At 49.8% G+C, this 25,120-nt stretch overlaps 7 protein-coding genes across 7 annotated transcripts; 3 read left to right on the forward strand and 4 right to left on the reverse strand.

Annotated features, from left to right (window-relative positions):
* Positions 1-253: 253 nt before the first annotated feature.
* GT037_003677 (uncharacterized protein) lies at positions 254-10,785 on the forward strand (the record flags this gene model as incomplete). Its single annotated transcript, XM_038928724.1, has 9 exons — positions 254-484; positions 533-1,362; positions 2,655-2,903; positions 4,196-4,774; positions 4,824-5,514; positions 6,354-6,448; positions 6,505-7,940; positions 7,991-8,714; positions 9,582-10,785. The coding sequence occupies 9 exons, from the start codon at positions 254-256 to the stop codon at positions 10,783-10,785; spliced, it is 6,039 nt and encodes a 2,012-aa protein (XP_038788431.1).
* GT037_003678 (uncharacterized protein) lies at positions 1,960-3,496 on the reverse strand (the record flags this gene model as incomplete). The annotated part of the gene is made up of 2 exons (XM_038928725.1): positions 1,960-3,376; positions 3,438-3,496. 2 exons carry the CDS (start codon positions 3,494-3,496, stop codon positions 1,960-1,962), a joined length of 1,476 nt encoding a protein of 491 aa, XP_038788432.1.
* Positions 10,786-10,934: 149 nt separating the features above from the next.
* GT037_003679 (uncharacterized protein) lies at positions 10,935-12,171 on the reverse strand (the record flags this gene model as incomplete). Its single annotated transcript, XM_038928726.1, has 2 exons — positions 10,935-11,428; positions 11,478-12,171. 2 exons carry the CDS (start codon positions 12,169-12,171, stop codon positions 10,935-10,937), a joined length of 1,188 nt encoding a protein of 395 aa, XP_038788433.1.
* A 1,527-nt stretch (positions 12,172-13,698) lies between these two features.
* GT037_003680 (uncharacterized protein) lies at positions 13,699-15,825 on the reverse strand (the record flags this gene model as incomplete). The annotated part of the gene is made up of 1 exon (XM_038928727.1): positions 13,699-15,825. The coding sequence occupies one exon, from the start codon at positions 15,823-15,825 to the stop codon at positions 13,699-13,701; it is 2,127 nt and encodes a 708-aa protein (XP_038788434.1).
* Positions 15,826-18,351: 2,526 nt separating this feature from the next.
* On the forward strand, positions 18,352-18,926 carry GT037_003681 (uncharacterized protein; the record flags this gene model as incomplete). Its single annotated transcript, XM_038928728.1, has 3 exons — positions 18,352-18,467; positions 18,523-18,652; positions 18,714-18,926. The coding sequence occupies 3 exons, from the start codon at positions 18,352-18,354 to the stop codon at positions 18,924-18,926; spliced, it is 459 nt and encodes a 152-aa protein (XP_038788435.1).
* A 1,818-nt stretch (positions 18,927-20,744) lies between these two features.
* GT037_003682 (uncharacterized protein) lies at positions 20,745-23,540 on the forward strand (the record flags this gene model as incomplete). Its single annotated transcript, XM_038928729.1, has 1 exon — positions 20,745-23,540. One exon carries the CDS (start codon positions 20,745-20,747, stop codon positions 23,538-23,540), a length of 2,796 nt encoding a protein of 931 aa, XP_038788436.1.
* Positions 23,541-23,893: 353 nt separating this feature from the next.
* GT037_003683 (uncharacterized protein) lies at positions 23,894-25,055 on the reverse strand (the record flags this gene model as incomplete). The annotated part of the gene is made up of 2 exons (XM_038928730.1): positions 23,894-24,472; positions 24,525-25,055. The coding sequence occupies 2 exons, from the start codon at positions 25,053-25,055 to the stop codon at positions 23,894-23,896; spliced, it is 1,110 nt and encodes a 369-aa protein (XP_038788437.1).
* Between the last annotated feature and the right edge of the window lie 65 nt (positions 25,056-25,120).

The raw sequence follows: 25,120 nt of genomic DNA on the forward strand, positions 1-25,120 counted from the left end.
ATCGGCAGCCAGAACACGGTCTCTGCTTCTCCTCTTGTCTAGCCGGCAACCCGTGGGTGTCACGATGTGGGAGTCGTGGTGGTGAACTTCTGGACATGGCGGGTCGATCGCGGTGGAGCCAAACGCCGATTGGTGCAGCAGCTCCAGGGTCTTGACGTATTGCTTTCTCCGTCTGCTCGCTCTTGCACGTCCCTCTTTCACTGCTGCAATATTCAACGCCACTGCGCCGTCAATTCCTGACCCTGCTGCAACCATGGCAACCTTTTCTGTACGCGCTTTCATTCCACCACTAAGGCGGCGGTGTCTACCCCTCCAGACGACGCGGCGATATGCCGTACAAGCTCCCGGCGCCCCTATGATGGAGATATTCAGCGGCCAGCAGAAATGGCTGCAGAAAGAGCGGGCAGCAGCAGACAGAGAAACAAGCAGAAGCGTCGACTATCTAAGAGATGAAGTAGCCTCGAGGTTGTGTGAGCGAGTCCTGGTACGACAATTGGTTATCAACAAAGAACAACAGCTAACACAGGCACAGGACATAAACCGCCACTTCCCTAACGTCCTCGATCTCGGCGCCAACGCATGCAACCTATCCCACGCACTCACCTTGCCCTCCGAAGACGCCCCGGATAAAGGCCCACGGTCAAAGCGAATTGGAACAATCACAGCGGCAGACTCCTCGGAAGCACTCTTGTATCGCGACGCCCATTTGCCCTTCAACAAAGAGATTGATATTGTACGACAAGTTCTATCCACATCCGAGCTGCTGCCATACGAAGCCAACTCTTTCGACGCTGTCTTGAGCAGTCTGAGTCTGCACTGGATCAATGATTTGCCTTCGGTGTTGGCCCAAGTGAACAACATTTTAAAGCCGGATTGCCCTTTCATCGGGGTCATGATGGGAGGAGACAGCCTTTATGAGCTCCGTACATCGTTGCAGTTAGCAGAGCTAGACCGAAGAGGCGGTGTCTCTACGCACACCTCGCCACTAGCCGATGTCAAGGATGTGGGCGGTCTACTACAGAAGGCTGGCTTCAACCTCCTCACTGTAGACGTCGACGACATTGTAGTCGACTATCCCGATACATTTTCCTTGATGAAGGATCTACAAGCCATGGGCGAGTCGAATGCTGTACTCGCACGGGAGAAGGGCCCTATACAGAGGGATGTCTTACTGGCCGCTGAAGGTATCTACAAGGAACTACATGGTAACGAAGATGGTACGCTTCCTGCGACCTTCAGGTTGATCTACATGATCGGTTGGAAACCTAGCCCCAACCAGGCTAAGCCACTTGAGAGAGGAACTGGCATGTTCAGTATCAAGGACCACCTAGAGAAGAACACCAAATCTGGTCAAGGGAGGGAGTAAGCAACATATGCGAATGAAAAGCAGAGCCTTGAAAGCAACCTACTGTGTTTGTTCACTTTGTGGTCCATGAAACACCATCGTCCAAGTCAAACTCAACGTCGACGAGCAACGCGACGATGAAGTCCAAGAAGACTCACGTGCGAAGAAGCTCATTCTTTCCAAGTTCCACCTATAAGCACTACAACCTACCCGTAAGGGCATACACTATGTCTTTTTTTTTTTATCAAAGTTGTGACCCAGATATTTACGTACACCTATCTCTGGGGAGGGTTTTGTAGTTTGGGGTAGAACTTAAGAAACTGAAGTCCTTTGTAAAGTACATATCGGGATTTCGCATGCGAATCTAGTTGAGCGATATCATGAATCTCACTTTACATAGTGGTACATCTAGTCTCACATAGCATCATCGATAGCTTGGAACTGGTGATTATATACCCTACCACGGAGCTCTTCGTGCAAATACATGGCATAGCGCTCAACGTGCCCTCTCCTAGAGATATCCTATTTGGTCATGGTGCTAGAAATGATAGAAGTCGTCCTCTCAGCTCCGCGGCTTGCTTCACATTCTTCTAGCGATTCCCATTATATTCTCGCTAGACGATGAGGCCGGTGCGCGTCATATCGCCCTTGCGCACCTCGCGATCGCAGGTAGCAAGGCCCTCACCGTTCTTGACGACTTCGATTTTGTGGTTGCGCTGAGTATTACAGAAACCCCTATGACGAGCAGCCGTGGTGTGGACCGAACGAGTAGCGCCAACGAACTCTACGCCTGTGTTAGACTTTTCGTCAGTACACTGACGCGCCATGTGTCCTTCCCCACCACAGTTGAAGCAGATACATGGCTCTTTGGACTTCGGCTTACGACGTGGATGAGCTGATGTCGAGTAGTTGTTGCTGTCTCTAGTGACTGGCTTCTCTTGCATGCAATTGCGGGCAATATGACCTGTCTCATTGCAGCTAAAACAGATTGGGGGCCGACGCTCGTTGGCATCTTTGACTGAGACCGTACAGTTCCGAGCTATATGACCCTCACTTCCACATCTGTAGCAAGCGAACGCCTTACGAGCCTTTCGAACCTGGACAGGCTTTTCCAGTTTAGAGACAGTGTTTGGGACAAAGGAGCCTTGCAACTTGGCATTGCAATTGCGCGAGATATGGCCCTTGTTGCCGCAACTGTAGCACTTGAATGGCGTTATCGACTTGAGATTTCGCTGAGGAACCTGCCGTACTGAAGTAGCCGAGATGTCCTTACGAGACAGGATGACATCAGCCATGGGACTCGCGTCAGGTCTATTTTTGCTGAAAAGACCCCGGACTACGCTGCCCGTCTGCCTAGCTTTGTGCACGAGCTTTGGGACAGGCCTCTTTGGGCGGACTGTTCCAGCAATAACGGCTTCGATATATTTGATAGCCCAGATGGTATACTGGTTGGTAGTATTCTGGTAGTACGCTTCACTAGTCTGAACACGAGAGATGAAGAACTTGTCCATGGCATCGCCGAGAGCCTTACCAAAGGCAGCGTTCGTCTCAGCAAGTCGTGAGTACGGCTCGTAGTTGCGGGTCCATGGGTTCACCATCTCCTCGAAGAGACAGTGTAGCAGATGCTCGTAAAGCTCTGGGATCGAAGTTTGGTAAAACTCGATCTCTTGAACAGTAGGGAGAACGTTGTAAAACTTTCCCTTGAGCCGACTATAGACGCGCCTCTTGAGTGACTCGTACTCGAGAAAGTCACAGTGCTGGTAAATGACAGTCAAGATACTGGAGCTGAGCATCTCGAAGGCGTCTAGTCCTACAATATCACGCTCGCCAGCTTGCATGTACTTGTAGATCCAAAGAATGGCTCTCTTAGAGCCGTTGGGAATCGTCAAGACCTCGTCTTGCCCATCGATGAGCTTTCTTTGTGCAGTCGGAGAGAAATGAGCCAGCAGCCTTACCGAAGCGCTCTCCAGACCAATATATCGGTTGCCATCCGGGCCAACGACAATGTTGATCTTAGGGCCTCTCTTTAACCTGTATTAAGAGTTACTACATGTAAAGTCAATGCAAGCAATGACTCATCGAGGAGACTTACTCAGCGAGCTGGTTCAGCGTAAGGGATGCGTCATGTGTGGACCTTCTTACTATCGCCATGTCTACGGCTTCGCAAAGTAGAATGACTGTTGTCTCTTACACAACGTATCTGCTATTGACTGTCAATAGAGGAACGAGTAAACTGATAGTATATATTCGATCCAAATAGCTGCATAGTAGTTCAAGTTGTTGAGTAAGTTCGTGCACGGCAAGACAGTAACGTTGTGGTTACTTACAGTAGAACTAAGTAAAAGTTGTGGTTGAACCGGTAAGAAGTGGAGGGACTAGATAGAAGAAAGATCACGAGTGTATGGTTATAGAGTCAGAGGCGCTTTGGAGCTAATGTTGAAGCGCTAATGGATCCGCCTAGCAGGTGAGAACGGACGGAGTGGCGGTAAACAGTAGTAAAGTGAAAGATTTGGTAAAGTCTCTCACCTGCTTGGTGACATTTCTGCTCAAAAAAGTCACAGAATGTACAGCAGTCCCAACGGCAAAAGGTTCAGTGTGGATGTGAGCGCGTGAAGTCGGTGCATTCTCCACATATAATTCATATACAGACACTTATTGACGCTAGTAAGGTCAATATGATGCTCCCCAAGAGGCTTTTTAGTGTTACTATTCGCAAAATGTAAACCAATACCGAAATCTTACCTACTACTGAAACGTAAAAAGAGGGGTCATAACAGGAAACTTCAAACGCTCGTTTGCTCAATGATGACTTGAGACGGAGCGATTGCGCTAGTCATTCAACCAATGCAGGCGTGTACTTGAGTTCACCTTTGGAAGGCAGCGGCACCTGTTTACTCACATCCAACCCACTGCCACCACGATGCACTACCGAAGTATAACTGTAGGACTGCACTCGCAATTCGATATCGAAACGCTGCCTGAATACCGCCCCGACCACTATAGCATTTTTGACTCTGCCCTGCAATACATCGAGGACAAGACGTCAACATGCAGCGTCTACGTTCCAGCCTTACCCGGCAGCACGTTTTGGATCGGATACTCCGTGTCACCACCAGTGCCCGAAGGACACTACTTCCTCTTTAAGCTGTACATCAATGGCGCACACATGGTAAGCTGGTCGACAGGCAAAGAAGAGGATTGGCAGGGCAAGACTATGTTTGGTCTGTTTGAAAGCCCTGAGGACGAACATGGCAAGAGAAGGGTCGAGAAACGAGTGCTGTGCTTTGCAGCAAAAGACGCTGTGGACGTGTTCGACGACACCGCGCGCATCGAGATACGAGTACATCGTGCAGACGAAAGGAAGCGAGTCGAACGACAGGCAGAGGAATACAATAACACAGAGCATGCGAAGAATGGCAAGGGAATAAGGTACGCGCCAACTTAGCGCCACCACCATGTACTGCGCTAACTTTGGCAGCCTCGTTAACGCTGGGCGCGCAGGACCGGAGCAACCAAAGCGCTTTTACAAATTTTCCCTAATCGATCCGATCGACCAGCCCTTCGCGACGTTCAGGTACTATTACCGTAGCTGGGACCAGTTGCGAGGATTGGGATTACTTGACCAACACATCAGTGGCGCCGGCGAGGATAACGACCTTCCTGTGATAGAACCTCAAGAAGATGATATTGACGAAGCCAAGGAGGGTACCAGAGCCTGTAGCGTTGTCAGCAAAGAGTTGGGGAGCGTATTCCAGGACTGCAGTGACAACTTGAATGGACGAGCCGCTAGTGCTGCAGATACACGAGCGCAGACCCAAACCCCCCATAGTCCTATGCGATCTACATCAGCGAGGGTGCGAAACCCCTTGACTCGAAAGGCGTCGATACGTCAAGTGAGCGATACAGAACAATCGCGCGCCTATGTTCCACGCGGCGCACCCGACTTGAAGACGGAAGCATCTGTTGAGCATGTAGGCGAGCAAATGCAACAACGCGATAGCTTCGTTCGTACACCAAGCCACTTTTACCGGCTCTCGATACCACCATCCATCGAACTCAGACGTCCAGAACCAGCTTCTCGACCTCTACCTATACTTCCCACTAAGCATGATTTCGAGGCTTCCACATCATACTGCCCTCACCCAGCGTACCCTGTAGATGACTGGACTGTACGTATTCCCAGTCCGGTCAAGTCAGTTCGAGACGGCATATCCACTCCTCCACCAGGTAGACGCCAGGAACAGGGCCGCTCGACTTCTGCATTGATGAGTGCAATCATATCTGCATGGAAACGTAGAGGTACACAGACACCGGGTGGAATGATAGCGACAGAAGGTACAGAAAATGCGCGAAGCTTGCCGTGATGCTGTTAGCTTGATAGAGCTGCAGTAGGCGTCGTGATTGTGATTGCTTCAAACTGTCCGCACCGAGAACGTTACATTGGAAGTTGGATGACAGTCTCGAAAAGACGATGCTGCTGTTTATCACTAGATAAATATTCGAGGTGTCATGAGGTCAGGCCGCGTAAGGTGAAACATGAGACGATTGCTGATCTGCATTATGATGCAAGGCACCACACGCTGATTCGGTCCAAGGTTCCTCCACAACCCCGCAGAATGCAGCTACCCCAAGCTCTCATCCCAGCTGATAGCTTTCAATGCTGCTGCGTTCCTGCTTCCCCAGTATATACCACAACCTGTAGCTCATAGTTCCATCATCATAGTACCGAGCGCATCCTTTTATTCTTGATTTCAATCCGTCTGCTGTACTTGATCGGCACCATGCGGCCTTTTGTTGCCGCGGCTGCAGCGCTTCTGGCAAGCGCTGTAGATGCTTCGAATCTCCAACCGCCCGTCCTTCCGTTGATTGTCAGGAATCCATATCTGAGCACATGGCTGCAAAATGCACGAGAGGAGCCATGGAATAAATGGCCCATGTTTTGGACAGGATCTGAGGTTTGCTGGACAGAGCCACCTTAGGCGTGCAATGCTAATAGTAACGCGGATAGGTCGGATTCAGTGTCCTGGCATCTGTTTCAGACTCCAAGGAGGTATACCCACTACTTGGTCGACCTCATGACTCTCTGGAGCACAAGGACGAAGAGTACGGGTGATCCGATGGCTTGAAGCGGATTTGTTGCTGACTTCAGTCTGTCCTAGTTACACGGTCGCGTACCCTACATACAACGGTGCTACCTATGACGCGTCAACGACCAATCTTACGTACTCAATACGAGCGCCCGATGCAATCCGTTCAACCAAAGACCTCGAAATCACCTTATCCTTCCTCTCACCCATTACGCCGACCTCTACTCTAAGACAAACCATACCAGCGGCTTATCTATCTATATACGTCCAAGGGTCTTTCGATGTCAACATATACGTCGACGTGAACGGACAATGGGTCAGCGGCAAGAGGGAGAGTCTGATAGAATGGGGCTTGTTCCAGCACGTGGCGCCTGGCTTGAACGACAGATTAAAGACATGGCAAGTCAAGCGACAGGTTGAGCAGCTCTTCACAGAAACGAATGACCAGCCTGAGTGGGGTCGACTGCATTTCACCGGGCCTGTCGATGCGCGCCACGAATCAGGCACGTCCGCGCTGTTGCGCCAGCGCTTCGCCCGGACTGGGACTCTGCAGAATGAGGTTGATGGAAATTTCCGTGGCGTCATGGATGAGGAGCCTGTGTTTGCATTTTCGAAAGCTTTCAAGCTTGCAAACTCGTCTACGGCTACGTCAAGTTCCGGCAGCAACAGCGATAGCATCTTGTTTACTATCACTCACATCCAGGACCCAGTGACGCAATATGCATCTGCTCGAGGTCTCACGTTCATGCGACCATTATGGAAATCTTGGTTCCCCCAGGATGACAAGCTCATCCAGTTCCATTACGGAGACTTCGCCATGGCAAGCAGTCTTGCGAGTAACTACTCTGAGCAGTTGCGCATCGATGCTTATCAATCTGGTTCGACAAACTATGTCGACATTGTTGCCTTGTCCGCACGACAAGTCATGGGCGCCACTAGCTTCTCCGGAACCAAAGAGAATCCTCTACTCTTCCTCAAGGAGATTTCTTCCAACGGTAATAGTCAGACCGTCGATGTGATCTTCCCTGCTTTCCCATTCTTCCTCTACACACAACCTAGGTGGCTGGCGTACCTCCTAGAGCCACTTCTTGAGCACCAGCTGAGCGGTCAGTACCCCAACAAGTATTCTATGCATGACCTTGGTGCGCACTTCCCCAACCTGACAGGGCATTCTGATGGACGTGATGAGTATATGCCCGTCGAAGAGTGCGGAGATATGCTCATCATGGGTCTGGCACTTGTGAACTCCCTTAGTTATAATTCCGATGCGGAGGCTCAGTCAATCTGGTCGGCTATCGGTAATGATGCAGACCATGACGTTGATGCCAGCAACGTGTTCTCTCTGAGCAGTATCGGCTTACATAATGGAGTTGAGTACATTGACGAGACATGGGGTGGAAATGCCAAGGGTATTCATCAAGCAAAGAGGTGGTTAGAAGGCAGCTACGATCTGTGGAAGCAGTGGACTGGATATCTTGTTGAAGACGCTCTCGAGCCCCACAACCAGCGTGAGTGTCAGTGAGAAGGGACATGGAACCAGTGCTAACAAAACTTGCAGTCTGCACTGATGATTTCGCTGGTTGGCTACCGCTTCAAACCAATCTTGCCTTGAAAGGAATTGTTGGTATCAAGGCGTTCAGTGAAATTGCTGACCTTATGGACCGACCCGGTGATGCAAAGCACTACCGAAACATCTCAGAGACATATATCAAGAAGTGGCAGGAGTATGGAATGTCGCGCGATGGCACTCATGCTAAGCTTGCTTACGACTGGTACGGCAGCTGGACGACTTTATACTCGCTCTACGCCGATGCCGTACTCTGTTTTCACCCTACCATCACGAACACATCCAAATCAGAACAGTCGGAGTACGCATCTGGCAATGATAAAGCTCAGCGGCCCTTGTCACCTTCAAAGCATTCTTCTGGGCGTACACCCATGATTGATGACTTCATCCCGGACGAAATCTACAACCTCCAAAGCGATTGGTACTCTACAGTCATGCAAAAGTACGGGCTTCCTCTCGATTCCCGCCACCTATATACAAAGTCCGACTGGGAGTTTGAAGCCGCTGCCGTCGCAAATAAGACAGTGCGCTCGGAGATCCTTGATCGCGTAGCGCTTTGGTTGAATGAGACAGTCACTGACCGTCCTTTCACGGATCTGTATGTCACTGAAGGTGATGGTGGCTTTCCTGGACCGTGGTTCTTCGCGAGACCTGTCGTTGGCGGTCACTTTGCGTTCTTGACTTTGGAGAGGGCCTGCGGCGGTAGTGGTGGAAAGTAAGGCAGGATGTATCCGAACGACACCCTGCAGAAGCGTGATACGTATGGGCTCTTACCACGGCGCTTGCCAATCTACGGTAGCTTACTTGACATTGCGTAGCTACGTTCTTTACCAATATCAATACGACTTAGATTAGTGCGGATCTCCATACTATAGTGTCAAACCACAGTTTCAACGCTGATCTTGTGTACAACGTGTGTGAGAATTTCTTTGAGTCCGAGAGCGATGCCGTGCAGGGGCTGGCCTAGCTGTGTTCATATCCGGCGTAACGAAGAAACACAATCTTAGGGATTGCACCTATTTTGGTCAACAAACCTCCATGGTTGCGTACATTTGCATCGATATCTCCGAGCCCTTAGTACAATATAAGGATGTATCATACCGAACTGGGGCCTGTATGGCGGTTGAACATTTCACTTTCAACCCAACATGCATAGCTGTATTAGCAGATCAATGGGCAGAGACCCGCTTTGTGCCAAATCCGGAGTACTCACAGAGAGATTTGGCGTTGACGTTTTAAGCAACCTTCTATTATTGGCAAAGGGTGTCAGACGAACAAAGAGCGCGCGGTCTCGACAAGACACCTTTTAGCAACCGGCTTTTAAATCTCTGAGGAATCGCAATACCGATTCCTCAACCAACAGCCTGATCATCATCTGCTTCAAGCCATATTAAAACAACAAGATGGTACTCTATCACGCGAACGGGAAAGTTGTTCAGGCACACGAAGACTATCTGGAACGACAAGCACAATCAATCGCGAAAGCATGTGGTTATGATAATCAGATCGAGGTTTACAAGCAGAGAAATGCTGTCAAGTCTACTGATGAAGTTCAAATTATCATCAATGCTCAAAAGTATAGGACACTCTATTGTGAGGGAGCAGGCGATTCGGAGATACTAGAAAAGTTCAGACAGACCAATGAGTACAAAATTCCCACGACTGTTGATCGCCGAACTCTACTGGCCTGCTCAACCTTCGCTCAGGACTACTTCACATACAATCCAGAGAAAAACGACCTGCGTTTACCAGTCTGCTACCCCAAAGTGCATGAGCCTGGTAGTCACAGCCGAAATCCTAAGCCCAAGAATTCCGATCAGGACAGTAGCGTGGGCCGCCAAATGGCTTTCATAAGGCCAAAAGAGATCGAGGACTATGTTGTTCCATGGCTGGAGAGGATGCAGGAAAACTTTGACAGGGTTGAGGCATCGCCCAGCGAACCGTCCAGGGGATCGACAACGCCACTCCAAAGGACGAGGCTCGCACAGTCTGTAGTATCGTGGTCAGATCAGTCTGTTGTTATGAATATACCCGAACTACTTGTGGACAAGATCCATCTCTACAATGCTATGCTCCAGTTAGGTCTGCCCAAGTTTGTACAATTGCCGCTCATCGATGTACTGGTTCTTCAAATGTACCGCACAAAGCTTGAAGCATGTGAACTTGACGCACTGGAGCACACAATTGGTCGCTTTCACTCTAGGGCCGTCGCGGTCCTCGATCCAGTACTCAATCATTTCATTGGCACATACTCTTTCAGAAGCCTGGGAGATCGCGCGAAGCCAGAGCCCTTAGGACACAGTGCCAGACTGGCAGACGATACGGATGCTGCTAGCAAGGAATTAGCGAAAGGAACAACAGAAGAAAACTCAACAGAATCAGATGCGATAGATGCAATAACTGAAGAGCAAGCAAATAGCAATATCACAAAGGCTGATAACAACGTATCAAATCTTGGACCCGAGAAATGGAAGAAGAAAAGACGATACCTTCAATATTGCGATGTTAACGCGAAACGCAAGGATTATCGTTACGATACATATATTCTACCACCCGAACTGCCAGTCATTGGTCATAGTATAAGGCATTGGTCTGGCGTCCGTCAGGACGAGAGCACAGCTGCAGCGCATACCGGCTTCCCACTCAACATAGGAAAGTACAAAAAGTTCATCCGTCATAGTGCAAAGGACGCGATTGATGAGAAAGATTGGGTTGAAGAGGAGACCAACCGCTTGATCGGTCAGACAGAGTATCAGGAAAATGGCCCGGGTAAAGAAAAGAAATAGACTCTGATCAACGAAGAAAACTGACGACTACTTCAAACATGTTCTGGTTCATCTTCTCCTGAGACCTTTTTGGTCAGTCTCAACCCAGCCTGTAATACTATCTCATGCCTCAATTTCATCCTTGCATCAAATGTTCCTCATACAGGTGTCTACTGGTTTTCCAGATACAAAAGACGTCTCCTCCAAACAAACATCAATTCAGCCGCAACTGGCATGAACACAACGGTGGCGACGATCTGACCAAAGGTCCATTGCCCATCTGAGAAGTTTCCGCCAACTACTTGTGTCATATCACTTTGTAGTTGTCGCAGTCGGAAGAACGCCCAGAATTGTACGGCCGAAGCGATTGCTACTACAACCTCGATGCCTAGCCTTGCATAATAGCTAGAGCATGTTTCACTAAGTTTATTGTGACATATTGTCAGCCAATTTCGTTCGCTACCCCTGTTTTCTAGAGCGGAAGAGATGATCTTGGAGATGATGACAACGGACAAGAGCAGATAGCTGAGGATACCGAAGGCCGTGATGAGATTATGCTCATTCGAGGTGAGAGTGTGAATACCCTGAAAGCAGATGCTTTCGACCGTTTTCCACTCTGTTAGTGTTATAGTAGCATTTGGTGCATCTCCAATCCGGCTTTCACCTGCAACGGGTCAGCCGATAGTGCTACCCAGCACCGTCCCGCTACTTACCGAAGGTACCTCCCATTCGAGAGAAGAAAGGGCAGAATCCCATCGCCCAGCATATTACAAACAAGAGGAAACGCTGGCCTTCACGTGCTTCGAAAAGAGCCCCAGAAAGCCCATGAGCGCTGTCTTCCGCCTTCTTGTCCTCATCGTTCATCCGAGCAGTATTCTGATGCGATAACCGTCTGACAACCACACCTGCTGATCTGCCTTCCTTAAACATGTCTGGACGTAATAGCATCGGAAGGAGAGGCAGAAGTGTAAGCGACGACACGAGCCAAGCGATCTCCATCGTGAACCCGCCCATACCTTCTGCGTTGATCCCAAAGTCTACCCTAGAGAGTGTTACGATGCTTGCGGCCTGTATCGCGAAGGTGAAAAAGATTGCGTTGTCAAAGAACGTTCTCGCAGCGTTCGCAAGCAGTAGCCTCACTGCGTTGTGACCATGGCCTTTTGCAGTTCGCTCAAGCCACAGCGATATCATCACCAGAAATGCGCATATGCCGCTCTCGAGAAGATATCCAATCACCATACCAACACCGCTGATGTCTGGATTGCCGAAGCCCCAGAGTGCTTCGCACACGTCTTTCTTGCAAACTTTGACAAGGCTGAAGTCACCATTTGTGAGATTCCGGAGTAGGTCCACGTAAGCTGTGAAATCCGTTCGATTTGAAAGTGCGATGCAGTTTTGTGGTTCCATGCTCGAAAGGTGTAAATGACGAAAAGAACAATAAGAAGACGCAAGTACTTGTTCTGATCATCGAGAGGAGCTGCCGGACATGATGATAGCGGATTTTGCCTTATCGCGCAGCTGCAACTCTCATTCGTGCTATGCTTCTGCCGCAACAGCTCTAGATCGACGCCACATTGCGGCTGAGACCTACACCTTGGTATGAGAGCAACACATAAATTAGACGGTAGACCGTAATTCTGTGCTAAGACAATCATGTCGTTGTTCCACTTACCATTGAAAGGGGAAGTGTCCCTGGTATATCTGCTCGTGCTGGGCTTCATAACAAGTACAGGCGCGCAATCGGTGGGAAGCCCACAACTCTTCACGGGCCAGGCTGACTCTTGTCTTGAAGCTGGATGCAATTCCATCCAGTTCTACTTCCTCTACAACAGACTTGAGCTTTTTAACAGGAACAGCTTCTCAGGTTGATGGCCAACTCTCAGCATTCATCACCATAACACGTTCGTCTCAAACGACCGCGTCTGCACCTACGTCTCGTCCAACAGAAGGCCAGCCGGGATCTGGTTCTGATGTTAGTTCAGGATTTCCTACAGGTATGGGTGCAGTGCTGGGTATTCTCATCCTATGAACTCACTCTTGGGCAGGATACACAATCGGTACTGCTGTGGGTGGGGCCGTGGGCGGATTGCTTATAATCTCAATTCTTACCTTTTGGTAAATTGCCAATCACTACATTGCACTCGTATATGTTGACTTCTCAGGTTCCGTGCTCACAAGAAGAAGAAACAGCGATTATCCATTGGTATCGGGTCTGCATCATCAAACAAGTCTGTGGAGAACGAGAAGTCCAAAGACGGTGAGAATCTTTCAAAGAAGGTTTCACAGGAAGGCAAGCTTGAAGGTTCTGCAGTGGGTACCGGAACTCACATGAAAAAGCTGGATGCTGTGAGAGTGCTGAAGTCTACCAACACAATGTGAAACTCATGATGATTGCTTGACAATATCTTTCCACATGGTTCACGGGTGTTCTGATCAATCGAGACCGTCATAATTCACAATTTATTTCACATTGTTGAAGTATTAATCTTGAAGTTGTGACGATAGGTGAACAGTGGCTGCAGCTTATAATTTAGCAGATGTGAAGCCTGCACTTTACCGAGATGAAATTCGTGTACATGCATCTTTGATGTGACGATCTTGCAAAACACTTCTGCAAAAGATTTTGGCAAGTATCTTTTGCGTTGGAAAAAGAGTGTTTAGAAGCGTTGGGCGCCGGTCGTGTAGGTGGATATCCGTGCGCTCATGGTTCTGATGCCTATGTAACAGGGGTTTACAAGGCGTTGCCTAGCAGAGGTTCAGCTTTGAGTTTCGCAACCATGGCTAATGCTGCACTTGTAAACAAATTGCCCGTCATATGCAGGAAAGGAGGGCGAGGCCGGTTCAGATGTGAAGTCAGAGTAAATTGGACATTATAGCACTAAAGGTCCCATGCTCTTTGTCCAATAGACTGGCGTTCTAGGCTTCGAAATTCTTTCAGAGGTCGAAGTCATCCCAGTCTAGTACATCTTCTTCTTGCCTAGACAATTTTGACTGAGGTTCGTTCGGTCGCAATGCTGGAGTACCCAGGACTATAGGTGTATCTTGCGCCATGGCAGGTCTATTGTCGGTAGCTTGTCTAGGTAGCGTGACAGTAGTCGAATATTGAGAATGACGAGTCTTTTCAATTACGTCGTTGTCTCTTTCGGATGCACTCTCGTCCGACTGAGAATTAGGACTATCATGCCGTAGAAAGAGTCCGCCCGCGACGCTAAGCGGCGAAAATGCCTCCCTTTCTCGCGATATATTGGACTGCGTAGACTCGGCATCCAGTTCAGGTTCTTGCGTGTTGGCTGCTGTTATTGCTACAACCGGTTCATCACGTGTGGAAAGCATTGATGCTTTTGATATCGGTAGATGAAACGCGCTGTATTCATTGTTGGTTGACGTGTCCTGGGCTTCAGCAGTCGGCATTGGTAGCGCCGCTCGTTGCGCTGCAGCTCTAGCTGCGAGAGGACTGAAGTCGAATTTCGCCCAGTCAGCTATGGCGAGATCAGGAGTAGTCCGGGAAACCTCCTTTGGATCTTCAAGCCAGTCCATACGACATGTGTTTGCATACACGAACCAACCGGCGACGCCGTCATCCATTCGCGCACCATAAGCCATCTGGGACTCTTCACCAGTCGTGGTATCAATGTCAAAGATACCATGCTCATACACCACGACTATGGAGCCGCTCGTAATCGAGATACAACCCCCATCTTTCAAACTGGAAGTGGGTTCCCAGGTTTTCAGGACTCGTCGACACTCCGGCCTTGTTGTGATGAGGCCCATCCAAGTCGGTTTGTGCCCTTCGAAGCGTACTGGCTGCGTGTCTGGAACTCCTATGAGCTCCAGATACACTGCTACTGGAAGCAAGCCTTGCTCAGTAGCCACGTGAACCTTGTCACCATATAGGTAGAGATCGCAGTCGTCAATGATCCTAGCAGACTCCCTCCTCGAAGTCTTCTTGCGACCCAGATCTTCAGCCGTCCAAAATCTCTTCCTAGACAGACGGAGCGCCTCTTGCCGCAGAACAAGCATCTTGCGACCAAAGACTTCGGCTTCGCTCTCGTTGCCGAAAGATCTTTTTAACTTATCAGATGGCTTGTTCACGATCTCGAATGGGTACCCATGATTGATAGAGCGCGAACAAAGGAGGGGTATGCTGTAGGCGTCATAGGCGACGAAGGTAAGACCCTCTTCAGTTAAGCGGTTCTGCTCTACATGCAATCGTTGGTCGTTTAGATACTGCTTGATTTTCTGGTTCCGTCTTTCCATAGCGACGCAGTTCACCTTTACCGTCTCCGGCTTCTTTTTTCTCTTCGCTGGAACCATGTCATTATCTTCTATCTCATCTCGTCTTCGCTTATTATGCTTGGTCGGAAGCATATCTGCCTTGCTTGGAACTGCAGTAAAGTTTGCTGTCGCCACAGGCTCTCTAGTATCGACCACACCAGCTTGTATTTCAGATGCAATCTTGCTATTGCTTTGCTGCCGGAGTTTGGGCACTGCGACATTGGTATTGTCAAAAGCTTCGTCCCGCGATTGCAAACCTGCGAGCTCGTTACTAGCAGCAGGTTGTCGCACAGGACTGGCTTCGCTCTTCCGATTAGGGGCGTGTGGAGTCAACACATTTGACCTTGCCTTTGTTGGCGGTGTCCGCACGGTCTTGTGATCGTACTTGCCACTATGCACCGGCTCAGCATGTCTTGATTTCTCCGAAGCTGTGTTTGGTATTGTAGCTTTGTTCGGACCAATGAGTGTTGACCTGAACCTTGTACTGCGGAACCTTCTCCTTTCTTCCTCACTCATATCCTGGGTTACGGCCAGATCTGAAATCTTTTCGAGCCCATTCTTGCCAATATATTCCATCAGAGTACGTTCGTCGCGCGGTGCTTTCGTACCTGCAACCGGCTGCATTTCTCCAGCTTCGATGAGTGCTTTCTTGTAGTCACGCTGCTTGTTGTCGTAATTCTCCTCTCGTCTGCGCCTTACGGGAACCCGATCCACCCCACCTTGAACTGGACTTCTGCGGATTGCTTGGGTTATCATTGGGTCGTCGTGAATGGTATGGGCTGCCATTGGGGTACGCGACCGTTTGCTATCTCGACATTGAGCTTGTCGTTCACCTTGAGCGTCTCCCCGACGTGGCGATAGGCGGAGCATGTCGCCACGTTCGCGCCTACTACGCCCTTCTTTCACTACTTGATCTTGGTCTTGAATTGCTTTACTTGCGTCTCTTTGATGATGGGGATCCGTCGCGGTCCTACGGAAAGTATCATGGGCGCCATTACCCGATTTTTGCGGCTTGCGCGATTTTGTATTGCGTTTTCTAGTCATGGTGCTGATCATCCATATATGAGAAGAATGCGTGATTGGGATGCGAATTGGTTGTGTGTAGATGTGAGTAAGTTGGGGTGAGTATTGAACAAGGGCGTTGTGTGGGTCCATTGTCGCACGCTAGTCCCATACTCTCGACTGTCTTTATCAGCCACCTTCACTGCGGCCATGCTTTCACCGTCACATCCTGAAGGAGAGAAGCTACTTCGGACCCTATCGAGGGCAAACCGTAACGTTATGAACGCGTAATTGTGTCATCATAAATTAGCGGGTGCCATCGCCGAGACAGGCAGGCACATACCCACCAAACGAGCCCACAAAGTTCGGTAGACTCGTCGTTCTCCGCAATAACTCTCGAGGTTACAAGATGCTTCTACTGCTCCATCGAAACGTCCCAGCCACGGTTGCAAGCGTACAGCTCCAAGATAGCTTCAGCAGTATGAAAATAGACACTACGCATCCTTTCAATCATAACGCGAAGGATACATTCGGCAGCCTGTTGTCCGAGACAAATGCTAGCCTCTTAGAAGTACCTTCGATCCCGCTTGTCGTGTCATATTCGGGCACGCCCTTTGATTACGCTGAGCAGTGTTCTGCTTCAAAAGGCATTGTTTCAGTGGACCAGAATCGTTAGATGACCGAACAAGTCGATAGCGAACACCGTTCATAAGCCATTGAGCTCCCCTTCCTAGTACTCGCAAAGGTTCGCAGGCGTTTCGGACCAGCTACGAGCAATGCCCATACATCGCATACGTCCCTCTTGCTATTGGTGACATCTTACCCGGTAACGCTAGGGGTGTCCTCCACTGGCTTGTCCGCCGCGAAAGGAGCAAGGCATCTGTCCTTCTAATATCGGACACGCGAGAAATCGACCGTGAGGACAAGTAGTATTGGCTCTACAGATATGCGATTGTGCGCGCTCTTGGCATCGAAGCTGCTAAAGATCTTCAGCAGTTCGCCGAACATCTCATCGACCATGGAAATCTTGTCGCAGATTGCAGCATTTACTCATGCATCCTGCGGACCTTGCAACCGTCGGGTTCGATTATTAAATATCTTGCTGGAAGAATGGCTAGGCAGATGTCGACGAACATGCTTGGGCTGTCACCAGCGTAATGCGACAACGCACGCGCTGCGCATAAACTTTTCGCAATCCTTGTCGATGAACGGATGCAAAGGTGAATTGGTTGATTCGACTCAAGCCATTAGCCGTGTGGATTGATCATATCTTGAACTATGGTAAGCGGTGAGAGTATGGACGTCTCGATAACAACAAGCAAGGAAGCTCTGGAGTTTGGTGTTTAGGCGTCTAGGCAATGCGGGGTCCCGAAGCTCAACGCACCAAGGCCTTTTCAGAAAGCCTCGTCATGGAATCCCACGCAACTCATCTCACAGTCACGTATAATTCCCAGTGGAGCACCTCAACACAAATGTAGAAGTCGGTCAGTCACATAAGTCGTATACACCGCATCAGGTGTAAATCACACGTATATGCAAGAGTTACGCTGCGTCTTCCCGGCCCTGGCTAGCTCCTTAGCAATTTTCTTTTCCTCTCCAAACCCCCTTTACTACCAGATCAATGCATCATCTCGTTCCACGGTCCTCTCAACCACTTCTCTCAAGCTACATACACCGCTTATCGGTGATTCGCCCGCTTGACCATAGCTTTGCTAATCTCATTTCCCCTCTTTCCGGCTTCACAGTGAGGACAGGACGTTTCTGGGGATAGAAATGCTGATGTATGATGCATGACGAATTCCTCCATGTCTGGATCGAGCAATGCTTGAGAGTGTTTTTACTGATGTTCCCATCGCCTAGTTGACATGGATTCTCAACCGTTGATCGGTCATTCCACACTGAATAAACTGTTGTCACCGCCAGATGTAAGGCAAGTACCGCCTTGGTCGTGATATAGTCCGGGCGAAGGAGGATGAACACCGCCTTCTAGAAAGAAGTTGTCAGGGCTCAGATACTTCACAGACATGGTCATCTGCGAGATGCGCTAACACGCTCTAGCTCAATGCGAGAGTATGTTCCTGCATAGATCAATATTACACGTGCAGTGTTGAGACAGAACGGTACAGTGCTGCAGGTGTCTTCTACCTGCATACTACGCTTTGACTTCAAGTGCAAGAGGCGATAGTGTTGTCAACATCTGCGTATAAGAAGGGAGGCGTTCTCTCTTCTGTGGGAGTACAACCTCAAGCATCACCTTCATATCCTCAACTTTCTATTCAACAATACAATCATCACATCTTGATAGCCATCATGCGTTTCACACAAATCGCCACTCTTCTGTCCGTTGCCGCTGCGGCCAGCGCCCAATATACGTACAACATCACTCAGGCAGAAAAGCCGGGTAACATGGAGAAGTACAAGTGCTTGTAGGTTCAGATGTCCTAGAAGTTCTAAACCGACGTATTAATCAGGAGGCAATAGGGACAACAAGAAACTCAGCAGCTGGATGCCAGAGTGCCTTCACAAATGCCAGGATGAGGCTAACAAAGCTGATATCTGTGCCGAACATGACTTTACTTGCCACTGCATCAATTATAGTCACTACTCTGCCGTAAGTCTCCAGACTTGATCGCTTTGTCGTGTTGATAGGATATTATCTAATATTTTCAAAGCTCATTGAGCCCTGCGCTTTTCCCGCTGCCCTTGGTGGTAAGGGAACCTGCTCTTTTGAGGAACTTAGCAAGGCACGCCCTATTGTTCAGGACATGTGCAACTTCTTCAACGCTACCCTCTACGATGACTACGAAGAGTGTGATATGGAGCTTAGCGAGGACTACACTTACGAGATCCTTTCCGAGGAGGAGTTTGGAGAGGTCACTTACTAGAGAGATATCGGAGGGAAGATAGACGGAACGTGTAAGGTCAGTTGGCGGTTTTGTTGAAAATAAGAGGAATAGGATCTTTCTAAATTCATCACGATTACTTCTCTACCCATTCACATTATCTTCTCTTCTTTGATACAAATCTCGCTCATAACGAAACATGCCTCATGCAGAACTCAATTGTTTGTCTTGTTCAACTCTCACTGACCTTCGTTTGTACAGACCTTTACTTCTCGTGCTCTTATACATAGCTCGTTCAGCCACAATCAATCAATCAGTGAGTTTACAGCATCTAATGACTACCTCACCGCCAGCCTATCTTGTCTCTAAACCACAACATACTTTTCGTGCAACTTCCTCTCAGCCAGCCTGAAAGAACTCTAGGGACACACAACTGATATGGACAAGGCGGTGCTCGCCATGATGGCGTATCCAGTCAAGGTAATGGTAGTGGTACCGGCAGCAAGTACCAACCTTTGGAGGTTTGCATCTCAATCCATAGTAGTGCTTGATTAAGTTCCGCTTCGTTGTAGCAAAAGGCACATCGCGTGTACGGCCGCTTCTCTTCGCCATGTCGGGCTTTCGCATGGAAAGTCATATCGTTGGTAGATTTCTCATCAGGTGTACCAATCCATTCACATACTCTTGTGTGGTTACCATTGCGGCCTTGGAAACCAGGCCGCATTGGACTAGGAATCCGTTAGTCCCACTGTCTGCGAAACTTTCAGCATGGTTGAAGGCGAGGCATGAGTGCGCGGCAGTAGGATGCGCCAGGAATGCATCCCGTTCATGGCGTAGGTCAAGAGCTGCTATGTGATTGATGAGCATCGCGGAGCTGTCGGGTGCTCACATCCCAGGAAGATATTTCGCCGTCTGTTGTGCCGATGCCTAGAAGATGCAGCCATCCAAGACGAGTAGCAGCGTAGCGCGATTCAACGTAGCACACTTGGCAGATCGTAACGCGCTCGCGTGTGCCACGTCCCCGTTCGACCGCGGGAAGCTTCCACCGTTCGCCACAAATTCTCATTTTGGACTTTGATTTTCGAACTTCTCACCATTGTGCTTGGACCAAAGATTGTCGCGTCGTCGTGCGATACAGCAGCTGGGCACCAGTCACCCCTGGCGTTTTGACCTTTCTGGCTAGGGTCTGCACTGGTGACATATACAGACTTCTGCCTGAACTTGCCACATACGAATATAGGCTCAAGATCAATAGCGGCCCTGTCTGCTCAGCAGTACTTGAGCTTGTGACTGACTTATCAGTAGTCGGTGGCTGACCGCTGGCGAACCCCCGCTGCTGTATGGTCTTGGTTTCTTTTTTGCTCGAATTGCTGACCATCTTGAGCCTGTTCGTGGTCACTTTTAGTCGATCCGAGGGCATTACCCCTTTTTTCCTGGCTCACAGCATCGCCTCCACACGTATCGCGTCCATATACCATAGATTCGGTCGTTCTTATCCCGAGATTAAATTGCGGAGATGTCTTCGCCTGCCTAGGAACCCTGTCGATCTACCCCACCTCCGCAGAGCCTACACTACCACCTATAGCCTACAAGGTTCGCCAAGCATGGACCAAACTCGTTTAAAACCATGTACATCACGTATGGTGGACACACTCTTGCGTGCGGGCTAGCCGACGGATATCATACCGTAAGCGTGATGGTAGACCGGACATTAGATGGGTCAAGGCCCGTTGCAGTCAAGCTGTAACCGGGTATCTGGGTCGAAAATGTAAGTACAAATGCTTGCGTCTCGAGCCATCAGGCAGGAGAATAAGCCTTCCATCTGGTTGCGACTTCTTTCACTCTTTGCTTCATCTCAAGATGCTGAAAGCCTTCATTGGCCTTGTTGGTCTTGTCGGCTATGCGACCGCTCAAAGCGACTCCGTCAAAGTCAAATGGATCGACGATACACCAGAATACCTCGCTGGCGTAACGTTCGGTTTACCGTGGCCTCGTGGACAGCACCTTGCGAACACTACAACCTTCACAGTGTCTGGAGGCGCGGACCTTCAGTCGTGGGTCACAGCCTACTGGCCAGATGGAACGTTGAAGTGGACCGGGCATGCTCTGGGAGCCAGCGAGTCTCCTGCTAACGAGTACACGGTAACAGCTTCAGGTGCAGGCGATTCTTCAACCTTGAAGTTCAAGCGTCAAAGCAACGGCATCCAAGTTAACGACTCTGGCGAGGAGATCGTTGTCAACGCCGGCAAGGTCGCAGCAACATTTCCTAAGTCAGGCAATGTCCTGGTATCTGCCATTGAGGTTGGCGGGAAGACAGTCGGAAGCAACGGTCGTCTAGTGTTACGCTCACAAAACGGTACACCCGATGATGACGAGGACGGTAAGCTGACCGGCATTGAACACTTCAGCTTTACCAGCAAGGTATCCAATGTCACAGTGTCGGAGGATAACACCGTCCGTACGTTGGTCACAGTCAATGGTGTTCATACTGTTGACGGAGATGGTGCCCACAATGACTGGATTCCTTTCACTGTTCGCTTCTACCTCTACGCCAATTCTGAAGCGATTCGCGTTATTCACACCATCATCTATGATGGAGATATGCATAAAGACTTTCTTTCGGGTATCGGTATTCGCTTCGATGTTCCCCTCGCCGAAGAGGAGTTTTACGATCGCCATGTCCGAATTGCGGGTGTTGATGGCGGAATTCTTCACGAAGCCGTCAAGGGCGTTACTGGTCTACGTCGAGATCCAGGTGTCGATATTCGATCTGGACAATTCAATGGTACTGTCCTACCGCCCAACTCCACGTGGGACCAAAGAGTGACTACTCGTCTACAGTGGATCCCGACATGGAGCGACTACCGCCTAACACAGCTCTCGCCTGATGGCTTCAATCTTAAGAAGCGCACAAAGGCCGGCCAAAGCTGGGTCAAAATTCCAGGTGGTACACGATCAGGCGGCCTGGCTTATCTAGGAGGAGCTACGGTTGGCGGTCTTGCCGTGGGCCTTCGTGATTTCTGGAAGAAGTATCCTACTAGTCTGGACATATCCAACGCCGCCACTGACACAGGATCGATCACCCTGTGGCTTTACAGCCCTCAGGCCGGACCTATGGACATCCGTCCATACCATGATGGACTTGGACAAGACACCTACAAGAAACAACTAGACGCTCTGGACATCACCTACGAAGACTGGGAAGGGGGCTATGATACTCCTTACGGCCTTGGTCGGACTAACGAGCTTTATATCTACGCGTTTGACACCACGCCATCCGCTGAACATCTTGCAACACTCACCAACTTCACCAACAACCCACCTGTTCTTATCGCCGAGCCAGAGTACATGCGGGATACAAAAGCAATCGGGTCGTATTGGGACGTGCCTGGTACCATTGAGTCCACCCAAGCGCAGACTATTGAGTCAAACATGGACTTCCTCATCAAGTTCTACGAAGACCAAATCGAGCAGCGTCGCTGGTACGGTTTCTGGGACCATGGGGATATCATGCATACATATGATGACGACCGCCATCAATGGAGGTACGATGTCGGTGGCTATGCCTGGGATAATTCAGAGCTGTCACCGGATCTTTTCTTTTGGGACTTCTTCCTGCGCACTGGCCGTGCAGATGCTTACAAGATTGCCCACGACCAAGTGCGTCATGGAGGTGAGGTTGACTCGTATCATATGGGAAACTTCACTGGGCTTGGTACGAGGCATGGTGTTCAGCACTGGTCGGACAGCGCCAAACAGGCTAGGATCTCAACTCCAGTCTACCGTAAGACCTTTTACTACATCTCTGGTGGTGATGAGCGGACTGGTGACCTGGTACGCGAGGTCATTGATGCCGACAAAGCCTTCCTTCGTGTAGATGCAAGACGCAAGGTGCGAGAGCCCGGTATTGTCTACAACCCTGACCCTGAAGCATTGTTCCTCAACTTCGGAACTGATTGGGCTGGTATTGCACAAGCATACCTTATTGAATGGGAGCGTCGTGGGCCACGCTGGGAAGATTCGCGCAGAAAGCTTGTCGAATCTATTGTGACATATCCCAAGCTCAAGAACGGATTTGCCACCGGCGAGGCATTCTACAACAGTCTTACTGGAGCTTGGGCACCGCCACCTACGGACCCGAACAACACCGGCAACGTTACCGTTTCGCATCTGTCTGGTGTATTTGGCGTTCTTGAAACCATTGATCAACTAATGGATCACTTTGGTGCGGAGCAGAAGAATGTCACCCAACCCTTCTTCGACGCATTCCTGGACTACTGCTATTACTACGGCGCTGGGAAAGCCGAGCAGAGGGCCCGGTACGGCAAGGACTTTGGCAATCTCAGCCTGATGCAGGGCCACTCCCGCTTCACTGCCTATGTAGCTAACCATCGTAACAACGCGACACTCGTTCCAAGAGTTTGGTCAGAATTCTTGGGCGATGGTAGCAAGGACGGCCTTGCGCCCGGTGCTCCATGGGCGAGAGTAAGGGTCGATGGAAGCGATGCACTTATCCCTGTTGATGAAGCTACATGGGTCAGCACAAATGCGGCAGCATTATATGGTGTTGCTGGTATTGAAAATTTGGCTCTTGTTGGTGCGCCGGATGTCAGCACTATTGGTAGTGGTAATGCTACTACAAAGAGGTTTGTATAGGTGTGCGCGTCGGAGACAAGCATACTTCTTGGATTTCACTACTACGTCTTACTCTCCTCTTATGATAGTGTTCTTTATCTACATGTTGTAAAGAGTCGTCAGGAATGTAGAACAACAAGGCGCGTAAGTCTTCTCTTGGGGTCAGACAGAGTAGCTGTCTTACTTTCTTCGATTCATGATACTAGTTAATTAAATTAATATGTATGTTGGCCATGTGAACATGCTCATGTCGGAACCGCATCTTTGTCGTTAGATCTACGTCGCCAGCTTGCCTCGACTGGACGCACAGCCCACACCCTCCCCTAGCTAGCTTTACGTCTCGGAACGCCTTCGTAGGTCTTTGCTACATGATCTCACTTAGTTTTCATAGCACCCTTACCGGCCTTTGCGTCCTTGACTTTCTGCTTCTCCATTTCGGTTTGCGGCAGCTCCATGCTCTTGGTGCTGAACTTGGGAAGAAACTTGCCGACACGTTCTTGGTAGACCTTGTATTCAGGGTACTTGCCGGCGCTGAGTAGCTCGGTGAGCCAAGTGCTGGCCTGGAACAGGATCAGGTATCCGAATGCACCTGCGAATGCCCAGTTGGCGTAGGTCTCAGTCTCCAAGCAGCACCATTGGTACAAGCATACCCAAAAGGCTTGTTCAGCGGCGAAGTTGGGGTGGCGCGACCAGGCAAAAAGACCGGTTGTGTTGAATCCGCGGTCTAGTTGCTCACGTGTGTATTTAAGGTCAGATGGTACCTTGGCGGTCTTCTGGTATGCACCCTTGGCTTTGTGGTAATTCCATTGCGCTTGATCAGCGAAGAACTCCAGAACAACGATAGCAACCATGGAACGGCCAAACAAGGAATCGTAGGATGTGATGTCGTTGCCCTTGAGACGATTGGCGAGAAGGAGAATGTACGTAGGCGTGGTGATGAGCCAGAGCAGAATCTATCACAGTTAGTATGTTTGCACCCAATGCACGTGGTACAAGAATACTCACATTCTGCCCAAGCGAAATGAAAGTGACATTGAAGATGAACATGCCAGGTCCACCAACGTAGTCCTTGACAATGTTCCATCTGTAGTCTTCGCTGCCAACTTGGTATCCGCCCTTGCGCCAGTAGTTGAAGGTCAAGCGAGCACCCCAGATGATGGAGACAGCCATGACATGATCCAGCTTCATTGTCGGCAGTCCGTTGAGATGGGCCCAAACTGCATAGTGGACATTGTAGATGGCGGGCAGCAGACTCCACAGCCGGTCGACTTGCGAGTAGTTGCGGTTGATCTCCGAGACGGCAAGCACGATGGGGGTGACGAACATGGTGGCAAAAGCCAGCGCTGTCATGAGCGGGTTGGTGTTGACATAGAGGGCCTTGAGTGCCTGTGGGTCGGTTATGTGTGCTGCGACCTTGTGCGGGAGGTCGTAGTATTGGGGAAGGAACGGCTCTACCGTCTTGAAGTAGTCGGCGCACTCGGGCAGCGTCTTGACAAGGGGCAGCGCCATATCCATGTATGTCCGGGGGTTGGGCATCGTCTCGATGAGGTTTGTTGATGGTGAAGATGTTGCGATGCTCCCTCACTCACAAGCTGGAGTTA

The sequence above is a fragment of the Alternaria burnsii genome (assembly GCF_013036055.1).
Source record: "Alternaria burnsii strain CBS107.38 chromosome Unknown 730, whole genome shotgun sequence".
Lineage (NCBI taxonomy): Eukaryota > Fungi > Ascomycota > Dothideomycetes > Pleosporales > Pleosporaceae > Alternaria > Alternaria burnsii.